The sequence below is a fragment of the Oncorhynchus masou genome, chromosome 33 (genome assembly GCF_036934945.1).
Source record: "Oncorhynchus masou masou isolate Uvic2021 chromosome 33, UVic_Omas_1.1, whole genome shotgun sequence".
Classification (NCBI taxonomy): domain Eukaryota; kingdom Metazoa; phylum Chordata; class Actinopteri; order Salmoniformes; family Salmonidae; genus Oncorhynchus; species Oncorhynchus masou.
The window spans coordinates 37,095,361-37,114,071 of NC_088244.1; the positions used below are offsets into that span (position 1 = coordinate 37,095,361).

General features: G+C 43.7%; 2 protein-coding genes across 3 annotated transcripts in view; both read right to left on the minus strand.

Moving 5' to 3' along the window:
* Positions 1-18,711, minus strand: part of LOC135528452 (homeobox protein Hox-C3a-like) — a 77,191-nt gene that overhangs the window by 46,898 nt on the left and 11,582 nt on the right. The gene's annotated exons all lie outside the window — the stretch shown is intronic.
* Positions 12,514-16,041, minus strand: LOC135528451 (homeobox protein Hox-C8a). 2 transcript variants are annotated; one of them, XM_064957542.1, is made up of 2 exons: positions 15,287-16,041; positions 12,514-14,150 (listed from the first exon to the last, which is right to left on the minus strand). In XM_064957542.1, the coding sequence occupies exons 1-2, from the start codon at positions 15,720-15,722 to the stop codon at positions 13,822-13,824; spliced, it is 765 nt and encodes a 254-aa protein (XP_064813614.1). In that variant the 5' UTR covers positions 15,723-16,041; the 3' UTR covers positions 12,514-13,821. The 2 variants fall into 2 exon arrangements, with proteins under 2 accessions (XP_064813614.1, XP_064813613.1); XM_064957541.1 differs by having other exon boundaries at positions 12,514-14,156.

Sequence of the window (18,711 nt, forward strand, 5' to 3'; positions counted from 1 at the left end):
TGTTTTGCAACAGAATCAGCGGAATGAATACACCGCTGATCACCTGCACACACGGTTCACTTTCAATGCAGCCACGTGCTCTCCTCCTCTCACCTTTTCCCTTCGCTTGTGGACTTCAGTGCACAACAAACTAGCTGTCTGTGATCAGGCGCATAAATCTCTCCAAGCTAAACCTTCATACCATAACCGCTAACCACTACACAACCTACATCGTTGTGACCATATTAACTTTATAGCCAATGAAATGACAATTACAAAATAGAACTTCAAAATACCCTAAAGAGGATCAAAATAAAATCTAAAATGCTTTTGCAAAGTATTGTTTTGAATTCCAATACATTCAATTTGCATTTTAAAACACAAATAATACATTTGCAAATGGCCTGCAAACAGCAACAACATCCTCATGAAGGGTTACAGAAACTTCTTGCTGTGACTGTGATATGTTGTTGTTTATCTAACTTAGTTGAATACACTGTCAATCTGGCTAAGAGCATCTGCTAAATTACCAAAATGTAAATACATGTGAAAATGAACATTGTCATTGTCATTGCCCTTGTTTTCGGGGCAGAGCTCATTAGAGTTATACTAAGCATGCTTTGCAATTGTTCATTTTGACATTTACATTTGCATTTAGTACATTTAGTAGAAGCTCTTATCATACCATAGTGCCATCAGATTTTTGAGACCAATGTAGGGTGAAAGGGGGCCACAAAACTGTGAAATGCTATAAAGAATTTGTATGTCGAAAATACAAATGACAGCTTTCGAAAGTATCTTGTTACAAAATACAGTGGAGTGTAGTTTAGCCTAGTGTAACACAACATAACAAATACTCAGAAGTAATTAAAATATGTATTTCAAATACATGCAACAGAATACTGCACATCTCTGGTGTTAGTATACCCACAATCCAATCCATGTGTACAATCACACAGTAAAGTGTGCAGCAAGCAGTTTAGCAGTTACACCGGTGGCCCCAATGTCAATACATTAATAAAATTGAAAGCTTACCTTGACTTGGAAGAGTTGGCGTGTTGGTTAGCCATAGAAAGCAAGCTAACAGAAATCTCTCTCTCTCTCTCTCTCGCTCTCTCGCTCTCTTTCTCTGCTGCATCTCCTTTATTTCGGCACATTATTTTGTTCAAATCTGTTCAACTATTGTCTTTCTCTCTCTTTGTGTCACGCCTTGGTCGTAGTATATTGTGTTTGTCTTTATTTATTTGGTCAGGCCGGGGTGTGACATGGGTTTATTGTGGTGTGTTTTGTCTTGGGGTGTTGTTAGGTGTTGGGTGTGTGGCTTAGTGGGGGTATCTAGCATAGTCTATGGCTGTCTGGAGTGGTTCTCAATCAGAGGCAGGTGTTTATCGTTGTCTCTGATTGGGAACCATATTTAGGCAGCCATATTCTTTGAGTATTTCGTGTGTGATTGTTCCTGTCTCTGTGTTTGTGTTCACCAGATAGGCTGTATAGGTTTTCACGTTCGTTCTTTGTTTTGTTCGTTATTTCATGTCTAGTTCATTTATCAAAGAACATGAATAACCACCACGCTGCATTTTGGTCTGCTTCTCATCCACCAGACGAAAGCCGTTACAGAATCACCCACCACAACAGGACCAAGCGGCGTGGTAACAGTCAACAGCAACAGCAGGAGCAACAAATAGAGGAATGGACATGGGAGGATGAATTGGACGGAGAAGGACCCTGGGCTCAGCCTGGAGAATATCGCCGCCCCAAAGAAGAACTGGAGGCGGTGAAAGCGAAGAGGCGCCGGTATGAGGAGGCAGCACGGCGACGCGGATGGAAGCCCGAGAGTCAGCCCCAAAAATTTCTTGGGGGAGGCTCAGGGAGAGTGTGGCAGAGTCAGGAGTCAGACCTGAGCCAACTGTCCCTGTTTATTGTGAGGAGCCAAGGAGGAGACCAGAACCAGAGCCGGTGTTGGAGGTGAGCGAAGCAGAGGCTGTGAAGGAGTTAATGGGGAGATTGGAGGAAAGAGAAATGAGGGAGTTGCTGTGTTGGTGCTTTAAGCATGGAATTCGCCCGACGGAGCGTTGTGGGGATTTGATCGCACCTGGGTCAGCGCTCCATACTCGTCCTGAGGTGCGTGTTAGTCGGCTGGTGAAGATGGTGCCAGCCTCACGCACCAGGCCTCCTGTGCACCTCCCTAGCCTTGCACGTCCTGTGCCAGCACTGCTCTCAAGATCTCAGTACGCCTTCACGGTCTAGCCCATCCTGTGCCACCTCCACACACCAGCCCTCCGGTGGCAGCTCCCCGCACCAGGCTTCCTGTGCGTGTCCTCGGCCCAGTACCACCAGTGCCAGCACCACGCATCAGGCCTACAGTGCGCCTCGCCTCTCCAGCGCTGCCGGAGCCTTCCTCCTCTCCTGCGCTGCCGGAGTTTCCGGCCTGTTCAGCGCTGCCGGAGACTTTCTCCTCTCCTGCGCTGCCGGAGTCTCCCGCCTGTTCAGCGCAGCCAGAGCCTTCCTCCTCTACAGCGCTGCCAGAGTCTCCCACCTGTTCAGTGCAGCCAGAGCCTTCCTCCTCTCCTGCGCTGCTGGAATCTCGCGCCTGTTTAGCACTGCCAGAGCCTTCCGCCTCTACAGCGCTGCCGGAGTCTCCTGCCTGTTTAGCGCAGCCAGAGCTGCCAGCCTGCATGGAGCAGCCAGAGCTGCCAGCCTGCATGGAGCAGCCAGAGCTGCCAGTCTGCATGGAGCAGCCAGAGCTGTCAGTCTGCATGGAGCAGGCAGAGCTGTCAGTCTTCATGGAACAGCCAGAGCTGCCAGTCTGCATGGAGCAGCCAGAACTGTCAGTCTGCAAGGAGCTGTCAGTCTGCAAGGAGCTGTCAGTCTGCAAGGAGCTGCCAGTCTGCAAGGAGCTGCCAGTCTGCAAGGAGCTGCCAGAGCTGCAAGTCTGCATGGAGCAGCCAGAGCTGCCAGTCTGCAAGAAGCCGCCAAAACTGCCAGTCTGCAAGAAGCCGCCAGAGCTGCCAGTCTGCATGGAGCAGCCAGAGCCGCCAGTCAGCGTGGAGCAGCCAGAGCTGCCAGTCAGCATGGAGCAGCCAGAGCAGTCAGTTTGCCAGGATCCGCTAGTCAGCCAGACTCTTCCAGATCCGGCAGTCAGCCAGACTCTTCCAGATCCGCCAGTCAGCCAGACTCTTCCAGATCCGCCAGTCAGCAAGACTCTTCCAGATCCGCCAGTCAGCCAGACTCTTCCAGATCTGCCAGTTAACCAGACTCTTCCAGATCCGCCAGTCAGCCAGACTCTTCCAGATCCGCCAGTCAGCCAGGATCTTCCAGATCCGCCAGTCAGCCAGGATCTGCCAGAACCGCCAGCCAGCCAGGATCTGCCAGATCCAACTACCTGCCTGAGCTTCCTCTCAGTGCTGAGCTTCCTCTCAGTGCTGAGCTTCCTCTCAGTGCTGGGCTTCCTCTCAGTGCTGGGCTTCCCCTCAGTGCTGAGCTTCCCCTCAGTCCCGAGCTTCCCCTCAGTCCCGAGCTTCCCCTCAGTCCCGAGCTTCCCCTCAGTCCCGAGCTGCCTCAGTCCCGAGCTGCCCCTCAGTCCCCAGCTGTCCCTCAGTCCAGTGGGGTTCTGGGTGAGGACTACTAGGCCATGGTCGGCGGTGAGGGTGGACTATGTAAGGACGCGAGGAGGAGGGACTAAGACATTGATAGAGTGGGGTCCACGTCCTGCGCCGGAGCCGCCACCATGGACAGACGCCCACCCAGACCCTCCCCTATGGTTTTGGTGTGCGTCCGGGAGTCCACACCTTAGGGGGGGGGGGGTTCTGTCACACCCTTGTCGTAGTATATTGTGTTTGTCTTTATTTATTTGGTCAGGCCGGGGTGTGACATGGGTTTATTGTGGTGTGTTTTATCTTGGGGTGTTGTTGGGTGTGTGGCTTAGTGGGGGTATCTAGCATAGTCTATGGCTGTCTGGAGTGGTTCTCAATCAGAGGCAAGTGTTTATCATTGTCTCTGATTGGGAACCATATTTAGGCAGCCATATTCTTTGAGTATTTCGTGTGTGATTGTTCCTGTCTCTGTGTTTGTGTTCACCCGATAGGCTGTATAGGTTTTCACGTTGGGTCTTTGTTTTGTTCGTTATTTCATGTCTAGTTCATTTATTAAAGAACATGAATAACCACCACGCTGTATTTTGGTCCGCTTCTCATCCACCAGACGAAAGCCGTTACACCTTGAGTCAACTATTCAACACATTTTATGCCAGTGTTTCCCAAACTCGGTTTGTTTTTTTGCCCTAGCACCACACAGCTGATTTAAATAATCAACTCAACATTAAGCTTTGATCATTTGAATCAGCTGTGTAGTGCTGGGCAAAAAAACAAAAAAGTGCGTCCCTTGGGGTCCCCAGGACAGAGTTTGTGAAACACTGCTTTATGCAATGCAGTGCTAGCTAGCTGTAGCATATGCTTTCAGTACTAGATGGACAAGATGTTACATACTGCAAGAGCTCTGATAGGTTGGAGAACATCCTCCGGAAGTTGTCATAATTGAATCTGTAAGTCTATGGAAGGGGGTGAGAATCACAAGCCTCCTATGTTTTGTACTGAAGTCCATATAACCAGAGGAAGATGTGAAATAGTTGTCCTCTGGCTACACCATGGTGCTGTTGAGGTTACTGTAGACCTTCATTGAAAAACAATGTTTTAATCAGTTCTTTGGTGACATGTGTGTGTGTGTTCTGTGTGTGTGTACACTACTATTCAAATGTTTGGGGTCACTTATTAAATAGTACCCGCAAATCACCAGTCTCAACATCAACGGTGAAGAGGGGACTCCGGGATGCTGGCCTTCTAGGCGGAGTTCTTCTGTCCAGTGTCTGCGCGGGTACTATTTAATGAAGCTGCCAGTTGAGGACTTGTGAGGAGTCTGTTTCTCAAACTAGACACTCCAATGTACTTGTCCTTTGCTCAGTGGTGCACCGGGGCCTCCCACTCCTCTTTCTATTCTGGTTAGGGCCAGTTTGCGTCGTTCTGTGAAGGGAGTAGTACACAGCGTTGTACGAGATCTTCAGTTTCTTGGCAATTTTTCGCATGGAAAAGCCTTCATTTCTCAGAACAAGAATAGACTGACAACTTTCAGAAGAAAGTTCTTTGTTTCTGGCCATTTTGATCCTGTAACTGAACCCACAAACGCTGTCTAGTCTAAAGAAGGCTAGTTTTATTGCTTCTTTAATCACAACAACAGTTTTCAGCTGTGCTAACAATGATTTTTTAATGATTAATTAGCCTTTTAAAATGATACACTTGGATTAGCTAGCCCAACGTTCCATTGGAACACAGGAGTGATGGTTGCTGATAATGGACCTCAATATGCCTATTTAGATATTGCATTAAAAATCAGCCGTTTACAGCTACAATAGTCATTTACAACATTAACCATGTCTACACTGTATTTCTGATCAATTTGATGTTATTTTAATGGACAAAAAATGTGGTTTTCTTTCAAAAACAAGGACATTTCTAAGTGACACCAAACTTTTGAACGGTAGTGTATGTGTGTGTGTTCTAGTCACACCGCCCTACGATCTTTTGCCTGGGAAGATTGCTAAGAAAATTGAAAACCTAGCTCTGCTTAAGTGCTTTAATCTTTCTTTTAGAAAATTAGATTAAGGCAGGTGAACAACAGTGTATGATAGCAAAGATATTAGACACCTTACCAGATTTGCTCATAGTACACACAGACAGACTCACACAGACAGCATTGTGAAGAAGGCGCAGCAGCGCCTCTTCAACCTCAGGAGGCTGAAGAAATTCGGCTTGTCACCAAAAGCACTCACAAACTTCTACAGATGCACAATCGAGAGCACCCTGGCGGGCTGTATCACCGCCTGGTACGGCAACTGCTCCGCCCACAACCGTAAGGCTCTCCAGAGGGTAGGTAGGTCTGCACAACTTATCACTGGGAGCAAACTACCTGCCCTCCAGGACACGTACACCACCCGATGTTACAGGAAGGCCATAAAGATCATCAAGGACAACACCCACCCGAGCCACTGCCTGTTCACCCTGCTATCATCCAGAAGGCGAGGTCAGTACAGGTGCATCAAAGCTGGGACCGAGAGACTGAAAAACAGCTTCTATCTCAAGGCCATCAGACTGTTAAACAGCAACCACTAACATTGAGTGGCTGCTGCCAACACACTGACTCAACTCCAGCCACTTCAATAATGGGAATTGATGGGAAAGGATGTAAAATATCTCACTAGCTACTTTAAACAATGCTACCTAATATAAGGTTTACATACCCTACATTATTCATCTCATATGTATACGTATATACATACTCATCTCATATGTATATACTGTACTCGATACCATCTACTGTATCTTGCCTATGCTGCTCTGCACCATCACTCATTCATATCTTTACGTACATATTCTTTATCCCCTTACACTGTGTATAAGAAATTAGTTTTGGAATTGTTAGTTAGATTACTTGTTGGTTATTACTGCATTGTCGGAACTGGAAGCACAAGCATTTCGCTACACTCGCATTAACATCTGCTAACCATGTGTATGTGACAAATAAAATTTGATTTGATTTGATTTGATGTAAACAGAAATTATATTTATCAAATGTCTCTTCAAGATATGGGAGAAACAGACTTCTCCTGTTGTTGTTGTTGTCTCCAACACTGCAGTATAAAACTCAGCAAAAAAATAAACATCCCTTTTTCAGGACCCTGTCTTTCAAAGATAATTAGTTCAAATCCAAATAACTTATCAGATCTTCATAGTAAAGGGTTTAAACACTGTTTCCCATGCTTGTTCAATGAACCATGAACAATTAATGAACATGCACCTGTGGAACGGTCATTAAGACACTAACAGCTTAGGCAATTAAGGTCACAGTTATGAAAACTTAGGACACTAAAGAGGCCTTTCTACTGACTCTGAAAAACACCAAAAGAAAGATGCCCAGGGTCCCTGCTTATCTGTGTGAACGTGCCTTAGGCATGCTGCAAGGAGGCATGAGGACTGCAGAGACACCTAAGACTGTGAGACACCTAAGACAGCGATACAGCGATACAGGGAGACAGTATGGACAGCTGATCGTCCTTGCAGTGGCAGAACACATGTAACAACACCTGCACATGATCGGTACATCTGAATATCACGCCTGCGGGACAGGTACAGAATGGCAACAACAACTGCCCGAGTTACACCAGGAACACACAATCCCTCCATCAGTGCTCAGACTGTCCACAATAGGTTGAGAGAGGCTGGACTGAGGTGTTTGTTGGCCTGTTGTAAGACAGGTCCTCACCAGACATCACTGGCAACAAATGTCGCCTATGGGCACAAACTCACCGTCGGTGGACCAGACAGGACTGGCAAAAAGGGCTCTTCACTGACGAGTCGAGGTTTTGTCTCACCGGGGGTGATGGTCGGATTTGCGTTAACCGTCGAAGGAATGAGCATTACACCGAGGCCTGTACTCTGGAGAGGGATCGATTTGGAGGTGGAGGGTCCGTCATGGTCTGGGGCGGTGTGTCACAACATCATCGGACTGAGCTTGTCATTGCAGGCAATCTCAACGTTGTGCATTACAGGGAAGACATCCTCCTCCCTCATGTGGTATCCTTCCTGCAGGCTCATCCTGACATGACCCTGCAGCATGACAATGCCACCAACCATACTGCTCGTTCTGTGCATGATTTCCTGCAAGAAAGGAATGTCAGTGTCCTGCCATGGCCAGCGAAGAGCCCGGATCGCAATCCCATTGAGTATGTCTGGACCTCTTGGATCAGAGGGTGAGGGCTAGGGCCATTCCCCCCAGAAATGTCCGGGAACTTGCAGGTGCCTTGGTGAAAGAGTGGGGTAACATCTCACAGCAAGAACTGGCAAATCTGGTGCAGTCCATGAGGAGGAGATGCACTGCAGTACTTAATGCAGCTGGTGGCCACACCAGATACTTACTGTTACTTTTGATTTTGACCCCCTTTGTTCAGGGACACATTGTTCCATTGCTGTTTGTCACATGTCGGTGGAACTTGTTCAGTTTATGTCTCAGTTGTTGAATCTTATGTTCATAGAAATATTTACACATGTTAAGTTTGCTGAAAATAAACACAGTTGACAGTGAGAGTAAATAATTTTTTTGCTGAGTTTATATGACCCATTCACCCCATGCATACACAATGATGGTAGCCCAAAGGTTTGAGTCCTGGGCCTACCTAGCTCCTAACATGCTACACTGCGGCTGACCCTGTGCTCTCCTCAATTTGTAGTGTGCTTGTGTCTGTGTTTGTGTCTGTGGGGGGGGGGGGGGGGGACAGAGAAAAATAAGAATTTCCGTATCTAATGAACCAGTACTACTATTTTCTATGATTCTATGTACTGAACCACTGATGAACAAAGATGGCTGCTTTCCTACTGTTGGACCTTCAGTCCCTGTATTCATAGAACCATGTAGACCTTCATCCATAACCAGGGGCAGACTGGGACCAAAAATCTAAAACCCGGCCTATTCTTCCTCAAGGCCCCGAAACTGGCCAATTCATTTCCTTGAGGCCCCAATTATTATCCAGTTAATGATAATTTTGCACAAGTACAAATAAAGTTTGACAGGCCCGCTGGGCTAAAAATGGACCAGCCCGTATGGCATTTGCCTGAAATGCCAGAAGGCCAGTACACCCCTGTCCATAACCCAAGGGTCCAAACGCAGAGTTAATATCTAAATTCCAATGTTCCACACGTGGTTACACATAAATCTGAAGTAAGTCACTGCTGTCTCTGAGAAACCAGTCTGTATAACCATAAGGTGAGAAGCAGTTTGTAAACCTGACCTCTTCTGAGGGTAGTGAGTGGCGATACATCTCCTGAAACTCGATTGTTTGTTTATGTACAGTGCCTTCGGAAAGTATTCAGACCACATTCCTTTTTCCACATTTTGTTACATTACAGCCATATTTTAAAGCTGATTAAATAAAAACAAATCCTCAGCAATCTGCACACAATACCCCATAATGAAAAAGCAAAAACTGTTTTTTAGACATTTTTGCAAATGGATTAAACATGAAAAAATTAAATATCACATTTACATAAGTATTCAGGCCCTTTGCTATGACACTCGAAATTGAGTTCAGGTGCATCTTGTTTCCATTGATCATCCTTGAGATGTTTGAGAGACAGTGATGCATGCTCTCGATGGTGCAGCTGTAGAACTTTTTGAAGATCTGAGTACCCATGCCAAATCTTTTCAGTCCCCTGAGGGGGAAAAGGTTTTGTGGTGCCCTCTTCACAATTGTCTTGGTGTGCTTGGACCATGATATTTTGTTGCTGATGTGGACACCAAGGAACTTGAAGCTCTCAACCTGCTCCACTACAGCCCCGTCGATGAAAATGGGGGCGTGCTCGGTGCTCCTTTTCCTGTAGTCCACAATCATCTCCTTTGTCTTGATCACATTGAGGGAGAGGTTGTTGTCCTGGCACCACACGACAAGGTCACTGACCTCCTCCCTATAGGCTGTCTCATCATTGTCAGTGATCAGGCCTACCACTGTTGTGTCATCAGAAAATGTAATGATGATGTTGGAGATGTGCCTGGCCATGCAATCATGAGTGAACAGAGAGTACAGGAGGGGACTGAGCACGCACCCCTGAGGGGCCCTGTTTTGAGGATCAGCGTGGTGGATGTGTTGTTACCTACCCTTACCACCTGGGGGTGGCCCGTCAGGAAGTCCAGGATCCAGTTGCAGAGGGAGGTGTTTAGTCCCAGGGTCTTTAGGTTAGTGATGAGCTTTGAGGGCACCATGGTATTGAACACTGAGCTGTACTCAATGAATAGCATTCTCACATAGGTGTTCCTTATGTCGAGGTATGAAAGGGCAGTGTGGAGTGCAATAGAGATTGCATCATCTGTGGATCTGTTGGGGCTGTATACAAATTGATATGGGTCTATGGTTTATGGGATAATGGTGCTGATGTTGGCCATGACCAGCCTTTCAAAGCACTTCATGGCTACAGCCATGAGTGCTCTGGGTCGGTGGTCATTTAGTCAGGTTACCTTAGTGTTCTTGGGCACCGGGACTATGGTGGTCTGCCTGAAACATGTTGGTATTACAGACTCAGACAGGGAGCGGTTGAAAATGTCAGTAAAGACACATGCCAGTTGGTTAGCGCATGCTCGGAGTACACGTCCTGGTAATCCGTCTGGCCCTGCGTGCTTGGAGTAATCGCTGTCATGATTTCTAGAACTCTTTTCGGTCATAAGAGATGGTGGCAAAAACATTATGGAGAGAAAGGAGAGAAAGGCTACCGTTTTACTGTCACCTAACCAATTGTGCTATTGTGTGTGTCTTTTCGTGTTCTTTGTAACTTATTTCGTACACAATGTTTCTGCCACAGTCACTTATGACCGAAAAGAGCTTCTAGAAATCAGGACAGCGATTACTCACCTCGTATTGATAGACAATTATTTATTTAACGAGTCGGACATGAGGGATTTTCTTCAGACAACCGACAAGGTCCTCATCCCTGTCATTCGCAAGAGAAACAGACGGAGATATCGAGGACGAAGGTCGGGTGCCTTGTAAGGAGCCGGCAGGGAGTGGGTAATTTGCCTTTACCATCGGTCCTATTAAAAACTGTAATGTACTGTAAAACATGCTCAAGAAAAGTTTTTTGTCCTCCCTCATCTTAAATGGCACCGACCGCACTGGATTTATCTATCCAGAGAACACGTTTCCACTGCTCTAGAGTCTAATGGTGGTGAGCTTTACACCACTACTGCCGATGCTTGGCATTGCACATGGGGATCTTAGGATTGTGTGCGGCTGCTCTGCCATGGAAACCCATTTTGTGAAGCTCCTGACTAACAGTTTTTGTACTGACGTTGCTTCCAGAGGCAGTTTAGAACTCGTGTTGCAAACAAGAACAGACAATTTTTGCGAGCTACTCGCTTCAGCACTCACTGGTTCCGTTCTGTGAGCTTGTGTGGCCTACCACTTCGCGGCTAAGTCGTTGTTGCTGCTAGACGTTTCCACTTCACAATAACTGCACTTACAGTTGACCGGACAGCTCGAGCAGGGCAGGAATTTGACGAACTGACTTGTTGGAAAGGTGGCATCCTATGACAGGGTCACGTTAAAGTCACTGATCCCTTCAGTAAGGCCATTCTACTGCCAATGTTTGTCTATGGAGATTGCATGGCTGTGCACTCGATTTTAGGCACCCATCAGCAACATGTGTGGCTGAAATAGTCAAATCCACTCATTTGAAGTGGTGTCCACATAGTTTTGTATAGATAGTGTATGTAGGAATGTGTAAATGTGTCTAATGTTTATCTATTTGAAAGCTCTGACGAAGGCTTTGAGGCCATAGACGATATTTAACCTCAGTAAGTGCAGTGAGCATAAGTGTTCTTCGTTTCTTTTAAGTTTTGTACTAATGTACACACATAGGCATCATTGGCCAAACTACTGGCTTGCACCGCCTAATGGTCAACCACTATATGACATGTTCTGCTGCAGCTACAACATGGCTGGGAAGAGAGGGTGTGCAGGGAAACAGGCCCATACCTTTGTCCATTATAATCCCCCCTGAAGCAAACTTCACCATTTACTCATTACAAGAATTTATATAAATCATAGGAGAGGCTCTCCTTACCCTAAAAAAAGCTAGTATTGTGCCTCATAATTAATTTCAGGGATGTACTTCATATAAGGTCACGTCAAAGACTAAATGTCAACTTGTAATTAAATAGTATGATTGCTTTTGAACAGGACATAGTTACTCATTGATACAGCTTCAACTGATATCAATAACATTAGACAATTGTTTTGAGATTGTTGACTGTCTCCAACAGACCTACAAACCAACAAATCTGATTGTACATGATACTGGAGAACTATCTCTTAAAACAATTTGTAATAGGAGTGACATATTTCTAAGTCAATTTGAGAATCCATCAAATCGTTGTATTACTTGGGTCACATTGAGTAGCCACAACTGATCATTTCAATTGTTGTGGTGATAACATTGTAACTATATGTAACAACGTTGTAATTATATCAGTGACTAATGGGGTGCAAACTTGTCTGTTTCCACCATTACACTGTGAAAGAAGTCAACTGTGGTATCCTATTGCATTCCATATAGCCTAACTTCTGCAGTCGCCCTGTGACACCGAGAAGCTTCTGGTCGTCGACGAGGCACACTATGGAATAATATGCTAGGCTGCAAGTGCAACTTCAAGTCAAATGTTACCATGAGTGTCAATAGATGCATCAGATCTAATGTCGAATGGCTATCGGCACTCTAACAATCGACCGTGTCTCATTTATCTAAAATGCTTTTGTAGGGCATCAATACTGTATGTACATGGTGGGTTGCTCCCTGTAGCGTAGACAGACAGCATAGAAACAGTAGCCTAGACATGCTCAGTCGTTCAGTCATTCAGTTAACAAGTTCTCACGGCCATTAAAAGAAGAGGTACGATGGTGAGCCATCTTGTTTATTCGTATTTTTACGTTAACAACAATGGCGGAGATACACAATTCCGTCTTTCACGTGAGAAACACCAGCAAACGAGCATACTGTTCACATCAATAATATAACAAGACGTACATTAAGATTATATTCAGTGCAAAAAAAACTACGGTATTATCACCAGCACATTAAAATAACACGCCTTACTTTTTAAAATCGTTGTAGGCTAATTGTAGCAGGTATTATTATCATACAGTCATGTAAGTTTTCTATAGGCAGTTTTAGTTGTTGGGGGAAATATAGGTTTTAGTCTAAACATAGCAGTGCCGTTATTATGGAATACAAATTCAGTAAAAGGCAAAGTTCTGTTTTAGTAGGTAGTGCCCTGGTACAATCTTGCCAAATCGGTTACTTGGCTTTTAGCTAACTTTGTCTTCCTAAGACTCACAAATTGTCTTAAACAAGCATAGGTATATATTGGGTAAATAATACATAACTTAATAATACAACGTTAATATAACACTATAAAAACAATATCATATGAAATCTCTATTTAGAAATCTCTATTGCAATTTCCCCAGGTTTAGGTAGCATCTTTATTAAGGATTTAAAACGATTGCATGTCCCTGGTAATCCTACCAAAATCCTATCTGAAGTAAGAACTAAATATCCTTGTCTTGGCTCTTCACCACAAATGACAATGAAGTATAATACAAAAAAAAACAGAAAAGAACAATAAAATGTGTTTTACATATGGGCCTGCTAGTCAATGTTATTTCCTCGGAAGTCACACTGCTGTCATGACATTAAACATATTGTTTAGTTACATTTTGCTTACGATTTTAAATGGCAACTATTTGTCCATTGTGAATTTGAATTCTATTTACAGGATTAGTTGGCATTGGTTAAGTGTTGTTGTACCTTGCCCTGTCTGCCTATGTGTATTTGTTTGGCTATACTCTTGTTAGGAGATTACATAAAATCCGTTTTTTTATCAAATAAATTATCTAAAGTGGCCTATAGCCTACTCCATTAAACATGCGTTTAAACAGAGATCACGCATACAGAGATCACGTATAAGATAATTTTTCTAAATGCAATATTGCCGAATGTAAATGTTGTAAGGAAAAGTAAAAAACTACAAAATAACTAATTTGCATCCATATAACTCATCGTGAAGAGGGAGAAATACATACATAAGTATGCCAGCAATATCTGTGGGATCTTTTTTTTCCTTTCCCTTGTTGACTAATAAAACAGTGGCCATAAAGTTGACGCTCTCTGCCTCCTTCTCTCCTTTCATCGTCAATATGGTTCCTCTTTTTTTTCACTTTTTCTGCCATATAACCATAAAAAGACCATAAAATCACTCCTTGGTCTCCTCTTTCTCTTTCTCTTCCGCTTCTTTCTCTTCCCCCTCTTCCCCTTCACGGTCCTCGTTGCCCTCCTCCTCAGCCTCAGCCTCGGCATCAGCATCCGCCTCTCCTCTCTGGCCCGGAAACTTGTCTTTGTTGTTTTCTTTTTTCCACTTCATTCGCCGATTTTGAAACCATATCTTGACCTGCCTTTCGGTGAGACTCAGGGCATGGGACACCTCGATCCGCCGCTTGCGTGTAAGGTACGGATTGAAGAGAAACTCCTTCTCCAGTTCAAGTGTTTGGTAACGACTGTAGGTTTGCCTTCCATTCCGTCTCCCTGGTGCTTAAATGAAATAGTAAATAAGGTTAGCTTATATGTATTAGATATTGTCTTTAACATATTATTAGTAGGACTACAGTAATTTGATCATCTTAATGAAAAACACAGACTGGACTTTCCTGAGTTAATTTGTTGGTGGAATTAATATTTTAAAATCAAGGGGAAAAAAACTAAATCTAATATATTCCCACATGTCTATTATTTTGTAGTATAAATTAAATATGATCTGTTTAGTAACGTTTACTTTTTCAATTATGTAACTGGTAACTGCACTACACACACTCACACAAACACACACATTCACAACCACACACACTCTCTCTCTCACACACACACACGCGCGAGCACGCGCGCACACACAAAATAGATACAGGTTCTTCTGCAGATTGCGGAGGAAGTATCTTAGGCCTAAAATATTTTTTCTAAGATAACACTAAAAACACTTGAAACGATAGTCCATGATGTGTTAAATTATCAATTCTATCACACCCTACATTACCTTATTAGCTTGGTTTAGGGCAAGGACATGTGAAGAGATGAATAGCAGGTGGAATACTGTGACGTTTAGAAGCAAAGTAGGATATTTGCATTACAAATCGTTTATTGTTTCAGTAACAATTTGGTCATACAATGTTTGGCACTCCGTTTAGTAGGTCTCTATTTAATTTAGGATGGCAGGGGATGGGGACAAGTTGTACTTCAGGTTCTTCAAATAACTCTTTTATTCAGCTGGGTTTCTGTTTTTTTTGTCATTACAGATATTCTCCAGAAAAACACTATCTGTGTCACCGATACCTCTGTTAAGTGAGACAACTTTTTTTTTCTTTACATGATAACCTACGTTATTTGTTAGAAGCTTATACGTTAATATTACATGCTACCTTATATAAGATCTGAGATTACATAACTAATGTTTATAGTGTATACTCGCTATAGCTATGTAATCAATTGACCTGTATATTCTGCTGCACTAAAACGCAATAAATAAAGGGCTACATTCTCAATTCCTTATTATTTCTTTTGCTTTTACGCACGCGGGCACACGCACAAACACGCACACAAACACACACCGCGCACAAACACACACAGTTACTCGCACATATGGGAAATAAGGTACACAAAATCATTCTAACCGTGAGGTCTCATCCAAGGAAACATAATACTGGGAGACGAGTTCTGATTTAAGTGGCCTTGTCCTTCTCCGGGGTTAGAGCCGTTAGAGGATTTAGAGTCTGGGTATTGCGCGAGGCTTGCCTCTTGCTGGGTACCATAAAGAGGTTGCCTCGGTAGAGCTTCATATCCATAAAATTTCGTTGCGTCTCCATGGCAAGCCAGCGCGCAGGGGTTCTGTTGGTATCCAGGATTGGAGATCCCCGTGGTCCCATGGTGAAAAAAGTCCTGGACGTGATGGGAAGGGTGCTGAAAGCCCGATGCAGCTGCCCCGGGTCCGTAGACCAGCGTGTGGCTACGGGCAACGCTTTGTGGGAATCTGCAGTCGTAGTAAGTTGGCTCCAGTGATTCGCCTCCTTTGTATTTGGAGAAAAGAGGGTTAACAAAATATGAGCTCATTGTTTAGTTTGCATTAAACAAGGGAAGGTTTCTTCGCTGTAGAATATCCCCGTTCTGGATTGTGGCAGCCTTTTGTTTAGGTTCCCAGTCGCACACAGAACACAGACAAACCGGAACTAGATGGAGAAACGCTGCCCGTTTGGACAAACAGTCTCAGGCAGCTCTCTCGCGCTCCAACACTCTTCTCATCGAGTTTTTCTCACTATCTCCAGTAGTTTTCCTTTTTTCAGCCTCAAATCCGGCTCATGGCGTGTGCTTTGGATATGTGTTAAGGTTATAGCTGGCTTGCTCCGCTGACACAGTCACAAGCGCTTCTCTTTTTTTTCTCCTTCTTTTTTTTAGCTTCCCACCCAACCACCCCCACCATAATCCTCCCTCCCAACAACCCCCTCAACTCATCTTTTACCCAAGCGGTCAGCGTGTACATACACCATGATAGACAACCTGCACTAACCATTCTACTACAACAAGAAAAATGAGCTCAATATGATGCCTATGATCACCACGTGAAAAAGCTAAACTCTCAAGTTGTCTTTGTGGCCAAATTACTATGACACATAGAGCTACTGGAGCGGACTGGCCATCTGGCATTTCAGGCAAATGCCAGATGGGCTGGACCATGTTTTGCCCAGTGGGCCTGTCTAACTTGGACTTTTAAAAACCTGGCTAATAATGGGGGCCTCAAGGAAGATAATATGGCCAGTGTGGGGGCCTGGTAGAAAAATGAGACATGTGGGGGGCTCAAGGGAAAATAATGGGCCAGTTTGTTAGAAATGCTAGGGCCGATTTTTGCTCCAGTCCACCCCTGTAAAGCTACACATATATAACAAATACATTAAAAAATGCATTGTTCTTAATAAAGTCATCATATGTAACCTGTGTATATAGTTTGAGAGCCATTCCTTATATCAAATAATGGTTTAAAAAGGGAAGCTGTTAGCTGTTAGCTTAGCCTACCATAAATACACAATAGCACTGCTTGAGGGCCCACTATACTGCCTGCTATTTATGACAGGGTAACAAAAAATAAAGGCCGATATAATTATAAACGAGTAGGCCAGGCCTAGCACATATAACTAACTACAAATGTGTAATGCTTTAATAATGATAACGGAAATAATAATGATAATGGCATCTTTAACAAAATCACAAATCCATTCAAATGTCTAACCCTTGTAGCTCAACATTAGCGTAAAAGTTTTCATACTTGAGCTATACGCCTACTAACTATAAGCGCTTTACCAGTCCCTTGCGCACTTAAACTACAGAAGGCCATGAAACCCCGGCATGAGCAAACATAAACGAGGCCTGTATACCCGACTCAGTCTACTGACCCTGTTAAACCTATGAGCAAAAGTAGTAAATCTGCCACGTTCAGTTAATAAAATGTTACATTAGACTACATTAGATGTCTCATTATTTCAGCGGAGATATCGATAGCGCGGTGTTTATTTCAGTTGTGTATAGCTTAGTTGTAGCATGGCCTCTCCCTGAATGTGCGCTCGTGTTGGTTTTGTGGTGTTACTGACGATTTTTACACGTCATCGTAAAATATGAAAGGCCCACAGAGAACATTTACAGACTTGTAACAGTCTATAAATATGCTGATTGCTGTTTCAACAACAAAAGCACTGAAAGGGACTAAGAAACAATTAGACTATAATAGTATGCTTCTGATATAGGCCTATAAATGCTGTTAACAACATTATTATTACAATAGCTATTAGCATATTATTATTATCACGAGTTATTATTAGGAGCTGGTATTAGTGTTAGTTCGTTATTTATGGGTAATGCTTTATTTGTGTTATTTGTCAATCAATTGTAGTAAAAAAAGTAAAAACTTTCTCTGTTTGTTCATTTTACTTGTTTGAAGATCTTTTCAGATAGGCCTACATTGTTTTTTTATACGGAAATGTCTGCTGTTCTCTTAAGTATGGGGTGGTTGATACAAGGTTTATGGTACAAGGTCCACGCCTCTACAGAGAAAAACTAGACCACACAACTGCCATAAAAAACCGTGGCTAGGAAGTGATTTCAATTTGCGTTTAAAAAGGTGAAAATGTGTATGTTTTCAAATGTCAATCCAAATGTTAATTGGCCTTCAATGTTGATGCAAATATGCAGAACCAACCTAATCGATTCGGCTAACGTTAGCTCCTATACATAAAGCTTGATGCGTTGCTAATAGTTTATAACCACGCATAATGAATGATATTTGATTAGCATCTATACAAACCAGCACTTAGTCAACTACACATATTAGGCGTATACGTTCTACTAACGTGAAAGGTCATAACATAACATGTGTGAATGGGAAATGTAGGTTAATTTTGGTGTGACCCATCCTACAAATAGCGTACAATAGGCTCCCCACACGCGCATAAAAAGGAAGAACGAAGTCATAAGAACGAAGTCTATTTCTTCTGTACCCATACCTACACAAGTGAGACAGTCAATTATATCACATCTTGCAACCCTTTTTCTTAAAAATGTGACGAAAACTGCATTTATTCCATCAGTAGACCTTTAGACATTGACCTAGCCAACTCCCTATTCGTGCACCACGCAAGGCCATAGCACAGCAGCACATAGCAGTACAGTCGGTCAACAGTGTCATCTAGTGTTGAGTTCGATCACCAACATTCATCTGCACCACGCATGCTATCATCAAATCGACGTAGCTTACATGAGGGAGAAATAAATGCAGTCGTATACGTAATCAATATAGGGCCACAAATATGTGTTGAAAATGTATTTTACGACCTGTCAAATAAACTATATCCTTATAGGGCCTCCAATATTTTGCATTTGCTTTTATTTAAGTAGACCCCCTCAGAATAGTTTTTGACATTCTATTCATATGGATTCTCTTAAGATAACGAACAGGCTTTCCTCTTCTTGCGGTCATATAGCCCACTCTCCCGTGCTCAGAGAGACCTGCCCAGGGGGAAGGCAGTAGGCTTGTTTGCGGTGGGCCCAACAGACA